We start from the raw sequence: 22,173 nt of genomic DNA, 5'->3' as shown, positions 1-22,173 counted from the left end.
TACAAATGGATATTACTGTATAATAATGACGTAAATGAAGCAATGAGTGTAACAATTCAAATGTAACAAACGCAATCATATACGGTGATATAATTAAAGGGAATGATATAAAAACATTCAGGACACTACGAGCGTATTCATAAAAAGACTGGTTTTACCAATTATCTCTATGAAATTGAGAGAATATGAAACTCTTGGTAACAACTGGTTGCGAAGTGATAATATGTCTGACGCCTTTTTAGGAACCAAATAAAACAAGTCTAGTTCAGACATAATTTAAGCCTTGTTTCTAAGGTTAATCCTAATATCTAAGTTGCCGTTAGGTAAAGAAATTTATGAAATTCATTTGGTGATAATGAACTCATGTTATTTAATAATGTTTAAGTAACGAGGTAAATAATAATATGTATAGATGATTCATAAGAGCGGGCGGGAACCAAGGAAACATATATATACACAAACAACATGCAATATCATAAAAAGGCTGAACTACTGATGCTTCTTATGTTTGAATTGCCCAAATCGATTTTGATATGTACTGTAAAAGATAAAAGTCCATATCTGTGTAAAGTTCATGCCAGCGATCTAGCTATGTTAATCACACACTGTAAGGTTGAACTAATATCTGATTTTAAAGAATGTTTTGAACGAAGCGACGTTCCTCTTCATACTCCTTTAATGACGTATAGTCTGAAAGGACCTAAATTGTCTGTACCACACAATGTTGAGGTACAGTTCAAATATTAATTTCAGATTCTCTCGAAGTTAATTGCAAGAGAGCTTCTTTAAAAACTTACTATTTAACATAATGATCTCTTCAATACAAGCAGTGTCTTCTCTATAAATATGACAAAGCTATTCAAATTTATCCATAAAGGTCGTTATAGCACAGTAGAATTGTAGCACAACTTATGTAACGTCTTTAACCTATCTATAGTAATCATGAAGTTCCCCTCGAAGACAAAAGAGGCCGCGTTCGGAGATGTTCAGCTGAATAGTTTTCGTTTTTCTAGTAATTTAAACAAATAAACGTTTAGTTAATTTAAACCTTACGCAGGAATAACGAGAATTTAGTCAGTTAAATGTTTTTTGAAATGTAGGAAGTTTATTTGTTTAAATTACTAGAAAAACGTAAAAAATGCTATTATTTAAATAAAGGAGAATATCATAAAATAACTCGAGTTTAAAAGTTAACAAATTAACTACATTACTAACTTTAACAATTAAAGGCAGTATCTAAGGAAACAAGAAAGCACAAAATACCATCGTCTGTTTAAAGACATCATTGCAATTCGTGTTATTAAAAATGTAAGGAAATAATTACATTTCACAGACAATTTACGGGAAAGTTATATTCAATCCTCATAATTCACCACACATAATCAATGGATAGTTTGACTAATTACATATTGCCTTTGAAAAATTATTTGCAACGTGCTATTTACAACGAAAGAACAATATGGATATTATTTAAGAAAATGGAGCTAATCATACTTTGTTTTATACTTAAAACGTTATACGCATAAGTTTCCAACCTGGGTCCATATTCATGGAGTGAATCTTAGTGAATATATTGAACGTAGTAAAAAAATCATACTTTTTAACAATGATTATTTGATACACCCTCTACTTTTCACAAAATCAAATGCATATAAAATAATTTCACAGGCCATTTTGTTTTTCTTATTTTCAGTTTTTTTGAGTTGAACATTGTTAGTTTTCTTTGAGAATTTATACGAAATGCTACAGAAACAAGCTCAGTAGCACAAAGTTCAAACATAACCCAGTTTAATGGCACTGGGTAAACGCCAAAGACATAGAATATAAAATCAACTGAAAAAAGCAACGTTCAACTAAGTTGCAATTATTCTCTAACATGCTTCATGAATACAACCCAAAAACATTTGTCTTTACATGTCAAAATAAATCGCCGTTATAAAGGGTACAAAAAGAAGAAGACAAATACGACAAGAATAACGTCTTACAAAATCTTACAAGTAATATCTTCATAATAATGGTGAGTGACAGTAAAAGAATCATAATAGGGAAAAAAGAGTTTTAAATTGTAATATATTTTAGTGAATTAAATAATGCGTGATATACTTCATATAATATAATACGAAGTTGAGGGAATATGTAACTCTTAGTATTGATTCGCCACTCCGTGTTCAAAAACTATAAATGAAAGTATGACACACTCCAAGAAACCGAATTAAAAAATTCTACATCAAAGGTCTTGTTTTTTATGAAGAGCGTTAAGAGTGTTTCCTACGGCTTATCCTTCGCGGGAGGGCATGTATTAGTAAAATGTAAAGCTCGGGTCTGAGTTATTATATCCGATATTTTGTAGACACTGTACTGTGTTAGTTCAAAAAACGACTAAGCAGCTGAGATTTGATGTGAAAACATGTAAACACATTGCAAAGAAACCTAATAACTTTACGTTTTACTACTTTTACAAACCTATGAAATATTAAAACACAACAAAACAGAAATATTTCAGTAAAAAAATACATGTATTACACATAATGTGTGTTTATTTCCATTTAATGTTCGATTCAATGAATATCAAAAATCGAGTTAACACATTAAATAAAATTCACTTTCTTATTCGCACTTTTTGTATTGTCTTGAAGCTTTTCATAAATAAAGGGTACTTAACGGTCGCAAGAACAGTGTTAAGCTAAAACGCTGCTTAATTGCCTTTTTTCCTGGCAGAAATCTCTTTCAATTTAGAACATGCGATGCATTGTCTAATATTGACTACACTGAAAGTTTCTTAATTAATTGATCCCTATCGGTTCAAGATTTTGATAGCTCTATATCATCCAAGGGCAGATTTAAAACAAAGAATCGAAACACCCATTGAGAGCTTTATATCGACAAACGGTGTACGAGATTTTGAGAATTGGAAATCATCGAAAAGACTACCGGTCTTTCTCTTGATACACAACACCGGTGGAGCTACACGATGCCAGGGGAAGTAACGATGGTAATTATGAGGATGGAAAGGTTTTTTCCATGGACAAAACGTGGTCATAGAGTATCCAAACGCTAAGATAAAGTGTGTAGCATTTATAAGCTAATGGTCATTTAGCAATATTACGCTTAATTAAATTGTTCAATTTTGGTAATAAATGGCACTGCCTCATTGTTTTGATTTAGACTTAATTATAACATATACTTATATCAAACTGTATTATTTGAAACCCGAAGGAGAAGCGCTTTGATAGATTGTTTATATAATCACTTAGACGTTTTCTTCCAAGGGTGTACATATTTCCTTTTTGGTCAGTATTGGCCTAGGGACGAGCGGTTTCTAAATGAGCTATTTTGTCAAATTTGTTCGGATCGGCCATTGTTATCTTCTGTTTACCACGAGATTAAATTCAGCGATCAAGCGTTCTTTGAACACCTGAATCATACTCAATTCTCATTGTTCCACACATAAGTGCATACATTACTCGAACACATGACTTGACCTATAAATTATATAAACACAAAAAAATTTGCTCGATAATAAGACGTAAAGAACTCATTGAAAACTAGTATATTCTTTGACATTATAAATTACGTACAGTAGTAGCAATTTGTGACAAACCCACCTTTAACCACTGTTATATAACCAAAAAAGGACTACAATATGCATGACAGTTCCCCATCTTAGGGCTAATAGTATATATTTATTACTTGACCTTGACCTTGTAATTAACTTTCCTTTCTAGTGATCAATTTGAAGTACTTTATTATAAGATGCATATTCATCATTTTTTTCTGAAATGGCAAAGCACCATTATGACATAGTTCCGTTTGAATGAAATAACCTTTGGTGCATATTTTAAACGGCTAAAGGATTTCACGGCCCTTAAAATGAGTTGGCAATAACTGGTATGTATTCCTGACGTGCTTTTTAATTATCTCACCGCTTTATTGGACCCGGCAGAGAATTGTCTGTGGTGATGAATGACATTTGGATCAACTTCTAAAATGACAATTGCTTTAGATCAATCCTATACTAAATGCCATTTATAGTTTCACTCGCGTCTTGAAGACAACCGCCCAAAATCAGATGCTATAATACAACCTTAACGTCCTCTATTTATCCCTTTCTAAAGCATAAACTACGGCAAACAATCGTTCTTTCTCAAACCAAACTGCCTGAATAGTATCATCTCGGTCAGTTGACGCCTTTTAGATCTACCTGACCTAGAATGCTAACTAACTTGCGTGTCACGCTTAAATATCCTAAACCTAAGTTACCTTTAACTTATCAACTTTTTATTTCCATATCCTTTGGTGGAGTGCATATCCTATAAGTATCGACAATTTTTGCTCGTACCTACACTACCCGATGAAGGATTTTAAAGAATTTGGCCACAATATGTATTGATCAAAGCGATCACGATTAAGATTACAGTACTCGGCCAATTGCGTAATCTTGATTTGGTGCCCACTATTGAACTTTACATTAAGGCGATGGAATCAACCTTTGTTAAAACGGTACCCACATATCAATGTATAGCTCACGGGGAGGGGGGAGGCCCTCATTCTTAAGGTTAAGGGCACAATACAAAATATAATTTGTTGTCTTATCTATATCATGTACACCTGTATTGAATTGCACTGATGGAACTAGTGTCAAAAGTCTTGACGACGTGGGAATTAATCCATGCTAATACTACATTAATGTCAGATACAGGTTATACTACTAGATCAAGGTGTTTAGCTATTTCTTTACGTTTTATCCATATCTCACCTTTCTTTTAGTTTGTGGATCCTATCCCAATTACGGGTCGATTTGCATGGCCACTCAAACTGTACACCAGTTCTAATTACTACCTAGAGGACTGCCTCGAACATGATCAGCTTTCGTAGCAATCGCGTTAAAAGTAATTATTGTAAATTTTGTAAAGTTGATTGATGGACACACTAGCAGATCAAGTGTTGGGTCTTGATTATGTGTAGACTTACTCCAAACACCTATCCATTGACGTATAAACCTTCACATCAAAACATGGATCACTCCTTAAAGATCCTTGTAAGCTGATGAAAGGACGGATTGGTATTCTGACATTAACACAGATATATCGCCACAATATATATGAATATCTTATGATTCTGTTTATCTTCAAATATGACCACGAGCAATTGTATGGGGTAGAAAATCGGGGCTTTCAGACATAAAATAGTGACTAGACATTGACTCTATTTTTTTTCTGGTTTTCATTGTGTTCTGTAAATGCACAACGGAAATCATTGCTTTAAGGATTGCCACTAAATAAAGAATCGCCTATGGGTTTTGCATTAATCTTATACATGTCACTGTGTGTTTTGTAGTACTGTAGTATTGAATATGCATGATTATATTTCATTATGATTGAACGTTAACATATACTCTTGGACAACAGCTTCAGTGACAGTGAACTAGTGCGCACCTCTCGTAAATCTATAAGAATATTTTTGATATAACTTTCAGTCATTTTGCTGAATAATATTAATTCAAATCCGACTCTACAGAACATATTAATTTTATTCGTTACTTTGCGGTTAATATGCTGAACTCTTAAGCAGTAATTAAAAAGCAGTTTAGCTATACGCATTTGAAATGATTGTCAACTGTGCCACTTGGAACTATGGCACACGGATATAAGGGACATATACTAACTTAGAGCTTTGATTCTATTGTCTAGACGCCAGCAATGTCGAGCCCGCCGGTGTTTCATAAGACTTATAACGCTGTTCTGAGAAACGGTAAGTTATTGCATTCAATGTTTTACAATATGAGCTGTGACCCCTGTATGTGACCTTGACCATTGACCTACAAAATTAATCTTGAACACGACGCAAAATCCTTTCGTATTAACATTTTAAGCATAATTACTTAACAATATCTCGATTCATGACACACTTACAGCCAAAATGAATAAAAATATAAGGTATTTTGACCACTGACCCTTCAGCGTGACCATCACGTCTGACTTACAGACATGGACCATGTAAGTGATTCACAGTTCTTTAACTTTTTTTTCAGGTTTTATTTGAAAATCCTTTCAGGAATAAGCTATTCACCACCGTGCGTAAGTTAATATGCACGTACACTCAATAAAACGCCATTATGACAGCTATGTCCAACAACCACTAGCTGGCTCGACAATAAATATCAATCCCCTTCGTATGCATGTTGCTTAGGAAAGAATGCGACTTTGCTTAATAAAATCTTTTATTCAAATGCAAAGTAAAATTCATAAGAGTTTAATACATCAAAACAGATAGGTTCTTGAGATACACACATAGATTATGTACAAACGAGAAGTATATAGACATTTATTTAGATCAGATAATAACAACAACGGTCCTTTCTCACAAATGAATATGTTTGTTAGTATGATAATGATACAACAGTAACTACTGAACATTTGCATGAAATTGTAATTTGTCTAGATATCATAATTATGCGCATTAGGCCTCTACTGAATATGCAATACAACATTTATAAATCATAATATATAGTGTTAGCAACAGAAACAAAATAAGTTCTTATTTAAGAAATGGTATTGTAACACATGTTTAGCTGTTTGATTTATATAGAGTATCAAGGATGGAATAACTTGTAAACAAAAAATATTTTAGTATATAGTCACATTTTTGAAATATAATGAAAATGAGAAGAATATGACCGATTCTTTCATTACAATTGGTCCCACACACAAAAAATTCAACTACAAACCTTGTCCTTTTCACATTAAACACAAAATGAACACTGAACCAACATTTACAGCAGATTTTATATCCTCCTTAACCAATCGCAACTACTCGGTAATGTCCGTAGTGGTCCGTAAAATAACCGAGCGTGCTCCGAAAAACCATGCGCAAATCTGAGCGTGATATGTTGCGTATCTATGAATGCATATTGTGATGAGTGCAACCAGTACTGAACTTTATGAACGTGTTAATTTTCAATAAAAGAAAAACAATTGTGATTGCATCTTCGCTTGCGATTACTTTTTCCGTCATTTTTTTCATACAGACGGGCTGCCGTCCTGTCATGTTTATCACCGAATGCGAATCCAAAAACACGCAGAAAGAGCTCCCTCTGTCCTGTACCGACTACGTACACAATAACACACATAAGGAGCTCCATTATCTTCACTTCTAATGGTTTATCACCGAGTTCGGACCACAATCGCACAGAAGGAGCTCCATTATTTAGACGTCAAATGCAGTAGGTATCACAGACAGGCAAATGTAAATAAGTGTGGCGATTGCAATTAAGCTGTGGTTCCCATTAATGAGCCGGGCACCACTCCCAATCGGCTCTGGATTTGGAAATGTGGTTGAAGGTGTGTCCTGCTCTACCACGTCTGTAAAATATAATAAAATAAAGTACTTAAACCTTTAAAAGGCTTAGACACATTTCTAGTTTTAAAAGTACGTTTTTTTAGTGAAGATACAATGTTAAAATGGAAGCGGGTAACATCCAAAGTTGAAATGAATTATTTTAGAACACTATAAAATTAAGCACAAAATTATCTGCTTGAATGGGATATTGTGCACAAGGTACATTTATGAAAATATTACCAAAATTCAATTTCATCTGCTTCACTATACGCGTAACTGTTTTGATATATTCTTAACTTATTTCAATATATAACGAATGATTTACTCGTGCATAAAATGTTCAATGAATAATTATCAGTGTACAAGGCGAAGCATTTGGAAATGTACAGGTTTGTTTAATCTCTTTCACAAATCGTTTTACTTGTATAAGAGGACATATGTCTTCATTTTGATCCATAACATAAAAACGGATTGACCAATGCAGGATATCCATTTTACGAATTATATTTTCACTGTATATATATTTCAAGATATTATGTTGTTTTGGAAAGTTCTATGACAATAAAAGATATGTAAGACCAAAGATGATGTTTTTGGAAAACTTATATTTGAGTTCAAATTCTTGAACTCATTAACGTTGTACATATATTTTTCAAAAGGCTACGACAACTTGAAATATACTTTTTAAGATTTAAAACTAGCCTTAAACCTCTAGGCGTAGTACATATTTTCTAAAAAGGCTCCGACAGCATAAAAATTACCTTTCATGAAATTAAAACTAACCTTAAACATTTGGGTTTTTTGCACAATGCTTCGTCATCGTAATACTTCAAAGCCTTTCATGAACCTTCATTTAGCATTCAGCAAAGTGGTTTTGTACATTTCTCATGCACATGGCTTCGACAACTTTATATATACACTTTTAACCTAGATGTGACAATAATACCATTTGCGTCGAACATATCTATCGATCGGATATGTATAGGACGGTGTTACCCTTTGAGAATACTACCCTACTATCTTGAACAAAAGTAATTTTCTATTTCGACAGTTTATATTTACCTTTAATGAATCTAAAATTCGCTTTGAACCCATTGGCGTCGTACATAGCATTGGATCTGAAGGTGACCCGGAAAAAAGCTGCTTCGGAGGTTACCGATGGGTAGGAAGGCCGCTGGCCACAGTATTTAGGCAGCTTCCGGTCTACAGTGTTGAGGAAGTTGGAGAAAGAGACACTATCGCTATCTGTCTTGTCATCGCACCTGTTCAGAAGTAAGTTTTGAGGCATTCTGATGTACTTATTCCAATGGAATTTGTTGTAGCAATATATCTTTTTTCACAAAGTAATAATCTTAGAGTGAATATTGCGAACCAGTATTCGAAAAAAAATCTTCGTAAGATTTGCATCGAAGAATTTATGTTTTTGTTAAGCATGTTTTTTTTCAATTTACTTAGGATGTTAGTCGTTTTTAACATTTAACTATATAGTCATTAACTAGACTGGAATTTCAACAACACATTATATGGTTTGGCATAAACATACTCTATTTAAAATATTACAATTCGATTCAAATCAACAGATGTACAAGTAATATTAATTATGTGCATATGTATTAATTAAAATTATAATGCTCCAAAAGTCATCTATTTGATGTTCATAGTACAAATGGTAATACTTATAGGGAATACATATATTTAACAACATTTACAGAAATACCTAGAATAACAGTACTTCTTATTAAGAAGAGTAGAATGACACCATGCTTCGTAAGGTAGACAAAAAAATAAAATAAAAAAATGAAATCAATTTATGAGTGAAAACAATAAATCCCTCCCAATCTTCTAGTAATTAAATATATCCGACTTTCTGTTAATTACCATTAAAACTACAAATGGTCCTTTTTATTGCACTCCATTAGAGAATAGCTGTGGTTTTACACTTTACCTAGGGATAATTCCATCGACATCAAAATGAAGAAACTCAATCTCCACTCGTTCGTTGTCTTTTCCATAGAAAATATAGTGGCACTCTGTACCACGGGGATACTGACCCCCATAGTTGGGTGACGTGAAAAACCCATGTGTATGCAATGTACTGCGAAATATGAATGTGCACACTGTAAAAGAAATAAAACACTGTGTGTCACAATAACAAAGCTTGAAACAAAATTGGATCTATGCTACTCCCCGGTACATCGTAGACTATTCCTTCTGCCTTGCACCATAGTGTGGATAATGTTCCTCCTCCGATGCTTGTGTTCGAAGGTATTTCGACCTGGCAGGTTGTTTGATGAGGCTACAGCCGATACAAATACAAGTACCACATTGATCCGAAGTTACATACATTCCATTGCTGGAAATGGCAATATAACAGGGTTTTTGTTTTCGAAATTAGAATGACCCTTGGTTTTGAATAAAATGCCATGAGGGCGGTTGATATTTACCTTTTATAAATATTTAAGTAGTGCCAAATCATAATAGTAACCCACGCAACAAATTATTTGCTGTTATATTGACATATACTGCTGATTTTTCACAATACCATTCAAACACATGCAATAGGAAAAGGAACAACATGTGATTATAATGAATTGCTAAGATTCTATAAATAGACCTCCGCCAAGAACATTCAATTCCGAATCCAATGTAAATATAAGTGTATTTAAATGTAGATGGGGTTTGTTATGGTTAAATATTTATAACGAAAGGGTGATTTTTTCAGTCAGTTCTGGAATGTTCAATTATATATGGCGGAGCTCCATCAGGTGCCATTATATAGTGCGAGACAAAGGAAGACTACTCTGCCAACGGGAAACGCATAGAGTCGTAACGTACGTTCCAAACCCGTACAGCGACATGTTAGCGAAGGAGATTTGCACTTTCTCGTTACTCTTCTTTACTCCATGGAAAATATATTCACATATTGTGTTCCGGGGATATAACCCGGGATAGTTAGGAGAGGTAAATGTACCGTTGCGGATCTTCAATCCATCGTGAATGAATGTGCATTCTAAACAAAAAGCATGTAATGATTTAAAGGGTGTAAAGAGTTTGTCAACAAGGATGTGTGTTAACAAAATATTTGAAGTAAGCTTGTATCATTCATGTAAAAACGATAGCCTCGTTTTAGATAAAAATGTCTTCAACGATGGCGTCATAAAAGCATACAATACAAGTTCAATTATCAGTACCATAAGAAAGAGTTTTGGAAAATGACTATACACCCAAAAGGCTATAAAAACCATTTTTCTATTGCTTTTTATCTGTTATTCTGCTCTGGTTGAATTTGAGCATGATGAACTATTTAAGATGCATTTACTTTGAAGATTTGAAAAAAAAATGTCTGGTATTTTACATATTTCAACTGGCATTCAAAAACGTATCTCAGTCATTATAACGACAAAACAAATACATACGAGCTTCTCTTCCACAGAACAATGTGATATTTCCTTGTTTATTCTATACAACTCGACTCTAATGCTTTGACGGCAAAAAAAGTTATATCGAGAGTTGTTCGCAAAAATAAAGTTAATCGTACTATAAATTCATATAGCAACTTCAATTTTGCAGAAATACCTTGATATACTTCGATTAAAAAACTTATACGGCATTGGTTAAGATAACAGTCTATAAAAGGCTTATGTCATGTCAAAATTCAATCGTTTGCAATGTGATCACCTGAAAAGAGCTATGCCAATACGTAAATGATACCTTTATTGCTATATAACCCTTTAAAAATGATTGACTTCCTCTCAATGACTTCTTGTTTTGATTAAATCTTTAAGATAATAAATGGTGTACATCAAAAAAATACATTTCGAACGTGGTATCCTGGTATTGCTCGTCATCACGTGACATGTACTGGCTAATGTCACAAATCCCAACACTTTTTGAGGTTTTTCACAATTACCTTGGAGAGTTTTTGTTGTAGTAAGTTAAAATTGCGTTTGAAACATCTTTGGTTAATGTGACAACATCTGTCAAAGTACAGATTCACGAGTTCATCATTTTTATGTCGAAAATCGTTCATTTTATAGACAGTAAATCACCCTTAAATTTATGCTATAGAGGGCACAAATACCGAACACTTGAAAAGCGAAAATACATGGTCATACAATTATAATGAATAAGTATGCTATATTAAATAAACACTTAGCTGCAAAGTTGTTTATTGTTCCGATGTTTTTCAGAACATGAAATTCAAATGTAAAGGGTGATTTCTATTTATAAATATCTTGAATGTAGGTCAACATAACTGCAAAACCTAAAGATGCGCGTGCGCCCTCTGACGTCATTCCCCCGTGTGCTTCATTTTGATCTTTAAGCGTATAAACATTGAATGGCATTTTGTTTAGAAAAATACTCAACAAAACAAGATGAAACTTCGCAAGTGTGACCAAGGCAAGCCTCTGTATTGATCTAGATCATCAAATAATCGATCACGGTAAACAAACGCGCGTTTTAGCCGGTGTTTGGGATTTGTGCCCTTTTCGGAAATGTACCGTCAACCAGTAGTGATAACTGCACAGCAAAAATAATTTACCGCAGAGTATTTCAAGGATTGCCAAAAAAATATTTATCGATGTAGTAAATTCTTTTTCTGTATGAAAGCATATTTATGGGTAAAAAAGCTTAATAAATTCGTCTCACCTTTTCTATCATCTTGTTCTCCGTCACTCTGAACACCAAAATCTGCAACAGAAATGAAACTGAGAGTTATTACTGTTTCGTTATTCAATGTCACTTAGAACCTTAAGCATGACGTAATTATAAAATGTACTGAATAAGCCAATTGAATGAAAGTTGTACGCTTACGAGACTGTAAAGGTTAGAATAATAAACATGTGTGTTGAATTGTTGTTGACGATACTTTAATGGGCCTATGTCTGTTTTATTCCATTGTTGTATCGAATACAAAGTCTTTAGTATCTGGGAAATAACATGAGATCTAGAAATGGACAATGCTTTTAGAGAAACCCTATTTAATCATTAATGAATGCTAAGTGTCAAACATGTAGCCATTGACAGGATGTTCAAAACCTAGCTTTACATTGGCATAATATGCGTACATTACAAGTTTATATCCTACCCTAACATGTTTTTGCGATTTTATGTTAAAAATTGATTGAAGCATGCTTTACTGAGGGATGAAATTACATGATCAGCATTGTATGGCTGATTTACATTTCAAGACATGATCTTCGGTAGTCGAATTATGCCTGATTTCCCATCTGAATATAGCTAGCCTCACAACAGCGCAGTATATTCAATAACATATCTTTGAATCCCTGTTTCAATTACGCGCAGTGTCTATAGCAATCAAATTTTAACAACTTAAATGAATAACCAGTACAAAAAGGAAATTGCTATTTCCATTAGAACAGTTAAATAGTCTAATCAATTCTGAATTTTATTTCTCCACAATCCCGAAGAAAATGAAAGATTTTTTTCAGTGGAACTCGACCTTGATCATAAAACCAGGTCCAAATATTGCTTAATCACCAGTTATTTTTGTTGCGTTGATAGGTATATTTTCATGAACGTATTTATGTTTTGTTCCAACCTATTTGATCAATCATGTCTTGAAAACTTTCATTTTAATTTAAATTTGAAAATGTAGTACTCGCTATGAAAGCATAGTCTATTTTAATATGGAAACCCGACTTGAGAGTGTGATGTGGCCAAACATATGACATGGATCGCTGACGTCATGAAACTGGAAATGAATCACAATACAGTGATATACGGGCCGATCGACTTTATATATACAACGAAGGGACACATTTATGTAGGAAAACTATATTTTGATATAAAACCCCGACTTGACAGTGTGATGTGTACGCTCCAAGCAAACATTTGCTGATCAAAGTGATCACTTTGACAAGTGATTATACCCAATACCAGAGCTTAGCAATACTTGCTGCTGACCCTATTGGCTGGGTGAATAAATTCAAATAAAAATGTTCATGGTTGAACAATTTTGTCTAATTATAAGACTCACGAAAGTGATGTTAAGATATACATTTTACCTGTTCTAAAGCTATAGTCAAGTTGGAATCCTGAGTTACTGTCCTTCTGTGAGCTCTCGCTCTTGAAGACGACCTTCATCCTTGGTCCGTTGGACATGAGAGGATGCGTGGCCTGGCGCCCACAAAACTCGATAAGCTTCACCTCTTTGTTATCGATGTAGATAAATACCGTCAGGCTGTCCTGGTGACTGCACCTGGAAGTAATAAAAAAAGCGTTGAATTGTGCTCTCATGTGGCGGTTAGCCAATCATTTATTAATAATGATTAATGAATGCCAAACTATTTTGTGTTCGCTGTGTCGTGGCGCTGTATGTCTCTATGTACGTCAGTAGGTATTTGTACCTTTAAGCATGCTCACTCAGGTTTTGACTGCTGGATTCTATCCGATAGATCCCCTTGTTGATTTAGTAGTTAGTATAAATATGTTAGATTATTGATTTTACCTTTTTTGATTTCATTTTTTTTTCACTTAATTGATATGGATGTATAGTGTGCTTTCGATCAATCTCCGTAACATGTAACATGAATAACGAGTCCATTTTCTGGGTACAATAAAATATTCGTGTCTTGTTTGACATTCAAAAGAACACTTCTCTTATAGAACACGAACCGATCAAGCTGACACTTAATGACACAGTATTGTGCACATTACTTGTATTAAAAAGAAATACATACTGTTTCTGTAATAGTAATCAATCTACAATAATTCAGGTGTGGAATTAGTAAATCATACAGTATGCGTTGGTTTTGCTTATACTTGTAGTTTGATTATTAAGTGAATGATCAAGAGGACTTTAGTCATTATTATGTTAACGAAAGAAAAAAGATATCCTCTGCATACCCACTGTTTTGAGATGGTTTTTATCATGTGTAATGTACCATTTTACTGCAATTTATTATAAAATGGTACTTATGTATCTTTATAATTTGTACAAAAAATGCAAAACAGTAGCTGACACATTTTGGAACACTATTGACTTTAATTTATGATAAAAAATGCCACTGCTGCGAACACTTATTGATGAAATTATGTTTTAAGTGTGAAATACAAATTTTATCAGCAACATACTTGATAATTAAAACCCGCATGATTCATGGAGGCTGAGTTAAAAAGTAGAAATGTGTCCATATGACACGGATGCCGCCATATGCCGTGTTTGTCACAAAATTATTCTCCATAAAAGTATATTAAAATCATGAGGTCCACAAACTAGGTGCAGTGGTATTCGAAATTTACCTTTCTCTGTCATGACTCTTTGTACTAAAGTTTTGGAGTTTTTAGCGACACAAGTTCGCATAATACTTGCAGACGAACACACGGAATCACGGACGGAATCATAGACGGGCCCACGAACAAACGCACGGACGCATGCACGGACGGACAAGGTCAAATTTATATGCCCGCAAAGTTATAGGGGCATAAAAGACACATTCGTCTCTCTCCCTTACATGGAATGCGCTTGTATATTATATATTACCATCGGTGTGAGGGTAAGCATTCTCAATTCAGTAATAATGGCATTTAGGGCTTAGACAGCAAAGAGGCAATAAAAGGAGATACTAAGCAAAACTTGTAAGAAACTTGATTGGAGTGGGAGTCGTAAACCATGAGTTAGGTTTTCCTCAAAAAGCTTTTTAATTATAGTGGCCTACATAATAGGTAACGCAAAGTCCGTCCTCAAAAGCCCTCTTCATGAGGGCAAACAGTGTTATATTAACACTTTACTTGAATACATTTACACTTTACTAAACTAAACAACTTCGAAAGTAAAAATATATGGTTTTACTTTGTCAGTACATGTACAGTGCAATAAATGAAACACTTCTGTGGTATAAAATAACTTTTGTTTCAATAAAACATTGTCGATGGAAAAGCACGATATATCAAAGTCAGCAAGCTAGTTGATTCTTTATCATCAGTCCCAAACTGCATGTAGTCTTAGTTCGTTAACAAATTAATCCTTCGGAATCATTGATAATGTCTTTTTGAGTGTTAAAAACAGACGTTCGCCTAAAATATAGCCGAATCTAACCGGCATTGATTGTGTTGGAATAACCATTGCCTGTAATGAACAGTGAAAAACAAACTGGTACAGACTTTTCGGATGTAATGCAGATTTAAGCGTACACCTTGTGTTTATAAAAGTTCAAGGAAACATGAGCTTTTAGTTCTAATGAAAACCATTTGTGTTTGCTTCTGACTTAATCAATAAGTTGCCATGGTTTCAAAACATTCTGACATTAACTACGTTCACTTTAACAGTCTTTGCAGTCTTATCCGTATTTTTTATTACAATATTACACAAAATAACCATTTTCATACGATTCCACTGTATTAGCCTGCAGCTTTCTAGCGCATTTTCTTGAATACAGATAATATAAAACGGGACGGAAAATCGCTCTCCCAAAACAAATGATTCTCATAAGATATGCATTCTGCCAAAGCTTCTCTTCCCGCTAGTTTCTACGGCTTGATCAATAACGTCATTAATGCAGTCTGAACAGAATGGTTATGAATATTTCAGGGAAAAAGAAACATAATTGCACATTTTGTCTCTTACTTCGTACATATGATTTACATTTATTCCAATTTTTTTTTAATAATGTACAATTGTACAGACATTGGTATCAGTTTAAGAGCTATATCGATCAGCGTGCAGTGTCTCGAAGTATTATCATGTTGAAAGCCATAAATATCTATATGATATGTATTTGAAATTTATGACAATAATAAAACAGATGCTACACAGTACAACCCTCGGTTTTCTGCTTACACCCGACTTATTTATTTCTAGTTTGCATCTGATACCAGATGATAAAATTCCTTCATGTTCTCTTAGGAGCTATTGTCTTGATCTTTTGCTCTCGATAAGACGTATTATTGCCATGGGAACCGTTCAAACGTTTAATAGACCTCCAGCAACGCATGCAGGGATAGTGTAGGAAGCAATCAGTCAAATGTTTTCCGAAATGTTGAAACCCTATTCGGTATATACCAGACGAAACGTAAAACATCATATAACGAAAAAAGCGAGCGCAAAACTTAAAGAAATGCCGAGAAAATGAGTGCTATAAGACAGTAAAGGAAATTTCAAAGACAATTGATATCCCCCACAAAATTCACTTCAAAACTTATCAACAATTTGGGTTTGGAAGATATTGACTTTGGAAATGTTTTTTGATCACGAGCCGTTACACAGTACTATTGCACAAATGTATATTATGTAAAATAATGCAATAAATGTAATTTATGTTTTAACTTTGAAAAGTTGTCCAACTGAACATTTGTCTTTCCAAGGATAAACATAATCAATATTACATGCAATACAAATACAAGACAAATATCATACGGAAAAAATAACGTTTATCCTTAGAAATAAGATCAACATAATACAAGTGAATGAAGTAAAAGAAACAATTTAGCGAAAACGAGATTCAAAATTGGTATTTGCACTTCTCCCTAAACCAATGGTCGGAAAACTACAATCCTTCATATGTATCATGTTGTAATGAATAAAGGTCTGAGAGGTATGGCTCAAATGTTACATAAACGATCACGTACAAGGACAGAATTGACGGGAACTGTAAAAAAATCATCTTTAATACCCCATAACCTGATATATTTGAAAAAAAGTTATTTATAACCGAAATGTATTGAGGGAATATGTAACTCATTTCGTTCGTTGCGATCGATATACTGTGAATACAAGTCTGCCACATTCCTAGGAACCAGTTCAAATAAGTTTACACCAGAGCTTGTTTTCAGGCGTCATTTCTAAGCCTACCATCTAACCCGTTTTACGAAAAGACGTTTATGTAATTTGAAAGGTTTAAATGCTCCGTGTTACTCCCGTTAAGGCTCAAGACCACAGTTATCTGCCCCCTGTTGACCAAGATCTGGATGTGAATACAGAAAAAAGAGTGCTTGTGTTCAAGTATCAATATTTTATTAAAGTTGAATGAAAGAGAAGAAACAGGTGGCCTTTTTGCATAGAGCTTAACATAATTGGAACTGTATTGCAAAAACTGATAGTTTTCAGTGTAAAAAAATGGAAACAGCATTGCATGTGGAACTATGTAAATTGGTTGTTTGTAGCCTTATTCCGTCTTGACCTCAGGGTCATGTATAACTACTCAATTTTGTGAGAAAACGCAATGGTCAACCCTATGTTTTCTTGTGGTTACATTGTGTGTCTTGTATTGTTCTACAGCAGCCAGTTACTCAATTGGGACTGTTTTAAAGTGAAACGCCAGGTTAGTGTCTATATGAAACATATAGTTAAAATATCTGTGGTCTCACGCCTAAAGAGTATGGGGTAAATACCTTAAAAATAAAATTTCCACAACACTATATTATACAATTTAGAGACGAAGATAGCTCCTTTGGTCACATACAATAGACATCTAAATGGATCATTAATAACTGATCCATTTCAGATTGAGGTAGAGTTTAGTGTTTGGTGGTTTCATCTCTTATAGTTGATACAAGACCTACGTAAACCGCTTTATGTAAAACATGAGGATCTAATACAAACATCTAGATAACCAGTTTGGAAAGTTTATGTTTCAGTACTCTCTTTAGAGCGGCTATGGCATACTAGAAGCTTAGCACTACTTATTAAATTACTTAAACCTAATCATAGGGATCAAAAGGTTCTCCGCAAGAACTGAAGAGAGGTCTAATATGGACATGTTCAACTTGGTTTCCGCTGTCTCAGAACACAAATAGACATATACTACCAACTTGGTGCAAATTAAATAACACTATATGCATCTAATAATGATAAGGGAATATAGCTGTTTCAACTCACCCATACGGATCATATGGGTCTCCACCAGAATAGTAAAGGTCTAGCTTGGAGATTTTCAGCTGGATCCTCTCTTGTGCGGCTGCCTCGAACTCGTACTGACAGATGATACCTGGCTGGTACACTCGCGGGTGGTTCGGACTAAGAATGGTACCACTCTTTTTGTTAGGCTTGCTCACAAAACTCTCGTTGCACTTCTCCACTGAAACAAAGGGTAATTGGTGTAAATGTTAACCTTACTATAAATCCCCAGATGCCTTAATGTTAAACATATATTTATCCTTAGACATCCTAAGTTGCCTTTATTTTACACAATACCCTGTTTAAAGGCTTAAAAAACACATAACAAGAGGCACACAACATGAACATACATCAAACACATTACCAACACATCGAGAAATGCAATCTAAATTAAATATATCCCAATAAACGCTTTGTCATTAAAACTTAAACATATTGATCGAAACTGCTTTGACAACATATAGTGAAAATGGTACTATGATGTCGTTTGGTCCCTCTAAATAGGGATTCCTTTTAAAATATTCGTCTACTGGGCGTGTCCATATAGTTTTCATTGTATTACTGTGATGTGTTTGTTACGCATTAAGCATTGCGTCTCTAAACAAGGTCTTAGTTACATATTGGCTATTATGCTCTTCCTTGGAATTTTCGCTGTGGTAATGTAACCAATTAAGTGTGCATACACATTTTTCATTGAAGTATCTTTAAGAATGTGTTTATAGTTTTGCACACGTGCCTCACTGGCTTCTTAAAAAAGCTAGCATAATGAATTCGTCAAACATACATCACATATTAAATGGAAGCAATTCATTGATTATATTTATTCCAACCACTTGCATAACTTGAAACCTAATGGTCTAGTGTCATCCTTTTATATAGTTGGTGTATACCCGGTGTCAATGTTACAAATATGTTTTGTAGAAAAGAAGAGAAGCACATTCCTTTTTTAACATTTTGATATGACCTCCAGTCATAAAAGTCATTCCCTTCTTTTAAGCAAATTGTATGTGATTAAGATGATTATTAAAGCAAACCCCTCTAGGGGAAAAGGAGAAACTATGTAATTAACTACAATGAAAAACAATTGAAGAAAGTTAAGCTAATCAGGTTGGACCATACTTCACAACTTTTTACGAAGAAATATTGACAAGTTTTGTGATGTATAGATATTCGATGCCAATTCTTTATACTTCCGTAAACACGTCTTACAGTCTCAATTTGGAGCGTTTCAGCTGACGTATTGGTTTTGGGGGATTTTAAGGATTAATTTAGTCACGGCTCAATTTTCCTTAAGGGGAGGGATTCGATTAACGAAGTTTCCCGTAAATTGAAAAGTCCAATTTGGCGTTCAATTATATTGGCGTTTTGCACAAGGGCTTTTTTCACAACCACATATATACATGACGATGTAGATGATTCAAAAGTGTCGGGTGTTTGAACAATTTAAACGCTCGATTGCGATTTTGAAAATCAATAAAGCGCGTTTAATAAATAGATGTTATCGACATTTCACGTATATGAGAAGGAAGGCGAATATTTGAAGTCGTTAACTTTTGAAACATCAGATTGCAGCAATGGAATAAAAACTGACGTCATAACGCCAAGCTGTTCATGCAATCTTCATGTCTCGATCCTTCAATATAAAGTACTTGGACATTGTAAATATATTGATATGTAAGTGGGAGGCCTGTTCGAGGATAACTGGTGAATGAAAATGAAAAATCTAAACTGTATCTTTAAGGTCCTGTTAAGCTACATCGCACTTACTTGAGCTACATCTGAAGGCTTGTACACTTCAAACGAATTACTGCATCTAAAGTCAGCAGATTATATTGATTTCTCTTTTAAGACCCCGATATCCCAGTGAACAGCAATGTCTTCCGAGGTCTTTGTGATAAAGATATGAGCTTTAAATTGTCAAAACTGTCAACGGTAGTAATACAACTTCACATGAAAATGGACCTACAATATTTGAAATATTTAAACTTTCGAGATTCTTGATTTAAGTATCCGTGAGACAACTCATTTTCACAAATAATAAATTTGTTATTGTTTATAAAATATAATTCTAATAAATGGTAATACAGTTTTGTTATTTGTGTTTTCTTCATTATGTTAATTATGTTTAACTTCAAGTTGATTATGCAGCAAGCTTTTGAAGAATAACTATGTACTCTCTGTAAGAAATAATTATTATCGCAAACATTTAACTGACCATCACCGAGTATAGAACAAAAACGTAAACTTTGTTTACCATTTATAAAAAATAATTACCACCCTATAAAATGAAACTAAATGCCAAATACTCGATTGAAAATGACCGTGTCAGGTTGGTATCCTCATTTGATATCAATGATATCAATATATTTACGATTGGACATCCAGAAACTGATTGAAACATGTGGCGGCTAGAGTAGTAGCCTAATTTCATTTGATAAGACAATCAATAACTCATTGCAATATTCCTTTCCTTTTTTAAGGTGCTTAAATTGTCGAATTTGACCTAGAAATAATAGATATCAGGTTATGAAACCAGTGGAAAATCATTGTTCTTCTGCATTTTAACTCCGTCTTCAGCCAACTCATAAATAAACGTAACGATCAAAAGACAATGTTGAATAATTCTAAAATAACAAATACTAAAATGCTGGTTAAATGCCTCTTTCCGGGCAGAAATCTCAGTCCTCGATTACTCTTAAACATGCAACAGTGGTGTAATAATGTCTAGTTTCTTAATTCATTCATTCATTCATCACGAACAATTCTAGAATTTGATAGCTCTATATTCCCCAAAAGGCAGCTATTTATACAAAGAACGCATTAACAATAATATATAGGCCAATGCTGGATCAGAATTTGAGAATTGAGACTGCACAAAGACTATCAGTCTCTTTATTTTGGAGTCGAGGTGATGATGGTAATTATGATGCTGGGAATATTTTATAGAAAAGACGTGGATATAAAGTATCTTTTGGCATCTACTAATGGACTTGATCGTTAAAATTCTATTATTCTGTAATCAGAAGACGGGTCTTCTGGAACCCTACTTCATTGGTAACACCAGGGCAACATACGCATCTAAATTCGACCGATTATTAGATATTATTGACATGAGAAAACTCAATTCATAGGTAAAACGGATTCACCGATCATTGCATATTTTTCGACAAGTTTGATGCTATCATATTATAAGTAGAAAGGTAAAGTGAAACTTTAATTGGGTCCAATTTAAGCTAAAAACCGCCACCACCACCCCCCCCCCAAAAAAAAAATTCTGATGATTTTGTAACGCAATATGTCATCTATAAAACCCTACATTATAATATATGCTCAATGATAACTTACATTTTATGATTAACAAAACCTCAAAGATAATGCATTTCCGCTAAAGACATATCTGTCTGAGTAAATAAGCCTGAAGCGTAAGATATATAAAAGGTATTGCTGCAACCAAGCGAAATATATCCGGTTGTACTGAAGGTGAATGTCTGAAAATCGTCATGGATGGCAACTGATTGAGAAAATTATACCCCTACAATGGAAGGCAGCCTAATACTATTTCCTTCTTATAATTATATTATACTTGTAACAATAGATATTTTCCATAAAACCGATAACTCTAATATAAACTCAACATTCAATTGCATTTAAGACCTCAAAGAAAATGCATTCACCATTTTAAGAGAACAGCAATACCTTTAAAATGAATCATTAGTAGGCTACATAGACTGAGAAAAATAAAACAAATAACTTACTGTGAGGCAAAGTATCGACATTATATGGTACGTTTTAGATGCGGTAAAATTGAACATATACAGAACATAATGGAAATTTGCAACTACCTTATGTTTTATTAAAACAATATTGCTGCATTAACTTAAAACTTAATCTGGAATACCTCAAACATGATAGACCAAATACACTGCTCAAGTATATCAAGGTACAACCTTTTCCCTTGAGTTATATGTACATGCTTA

The 22,173-nt window shown here is 33.8% G+C and overlaps 1 protein-coding gene across 3 annotated transcripts in view; it reads right to left on the bottom strand.

Annotated features, from left to right (window-relative positions):
* Positions 1–6,211: 6,211 nt before the first annotated feature.
* Positions 6,212–22,173, bottom strand: part of LOC128238976 (suppressor of lurcher protein 1-like) — a 400,352-nt gene continuing 384,390 nt past the window's right edge. For 2 of the 3 annotated variants that reach the window (XM_052955354.1, XM_052955352.1), the window contains 6 exons: positions 18,179–18,377; positions 13,368–13,561; positions 11,989–12,030; positions 10,174–10,348; positions 8,401–8,600; positions 6,212–7,361 (listed from right to left, as the gene is read on the bottom strand). In XM_052955354.1, coding sequence (XP_052811314.1) covers positions 7,207–7,361; positions 8,401–8,600; positions 10,174–10,348; positions 11,989–12,030; positions 13,368–13,561; positions 18,179–18,377 — 965 coding nt within the window. In that variant the 3' untranslated portion in view covers positions 6,212–7,206. Of the gene's footprint in view, positions 7,362–8,400; positions 8,601–9,283; positions 9,456–10,173; positions 10,349–11,988; positions 12,031–13,367; positions 13,562–18,178; positions 18,378–22,173 lie in introns of all 3 variants that reach the window. The other variant, XM_052955355.1, reaches the window with a different exon arrangement.

This window comes from Mya arenaria, chromosome 6 (genome assembly GCF_026914265.1).
Source record: "Mya arenaria isolate MELC-2E11 chromosome 6, ASM2691426v1".
NCBI lineage: Eukaryota > Metazoa > Mollusca > Bivalvia > Myida > Myidae > Mya > Mya arenaria.
This window is presented reverse-complemented; position numbering and strand designations above follow the sequence as displayed.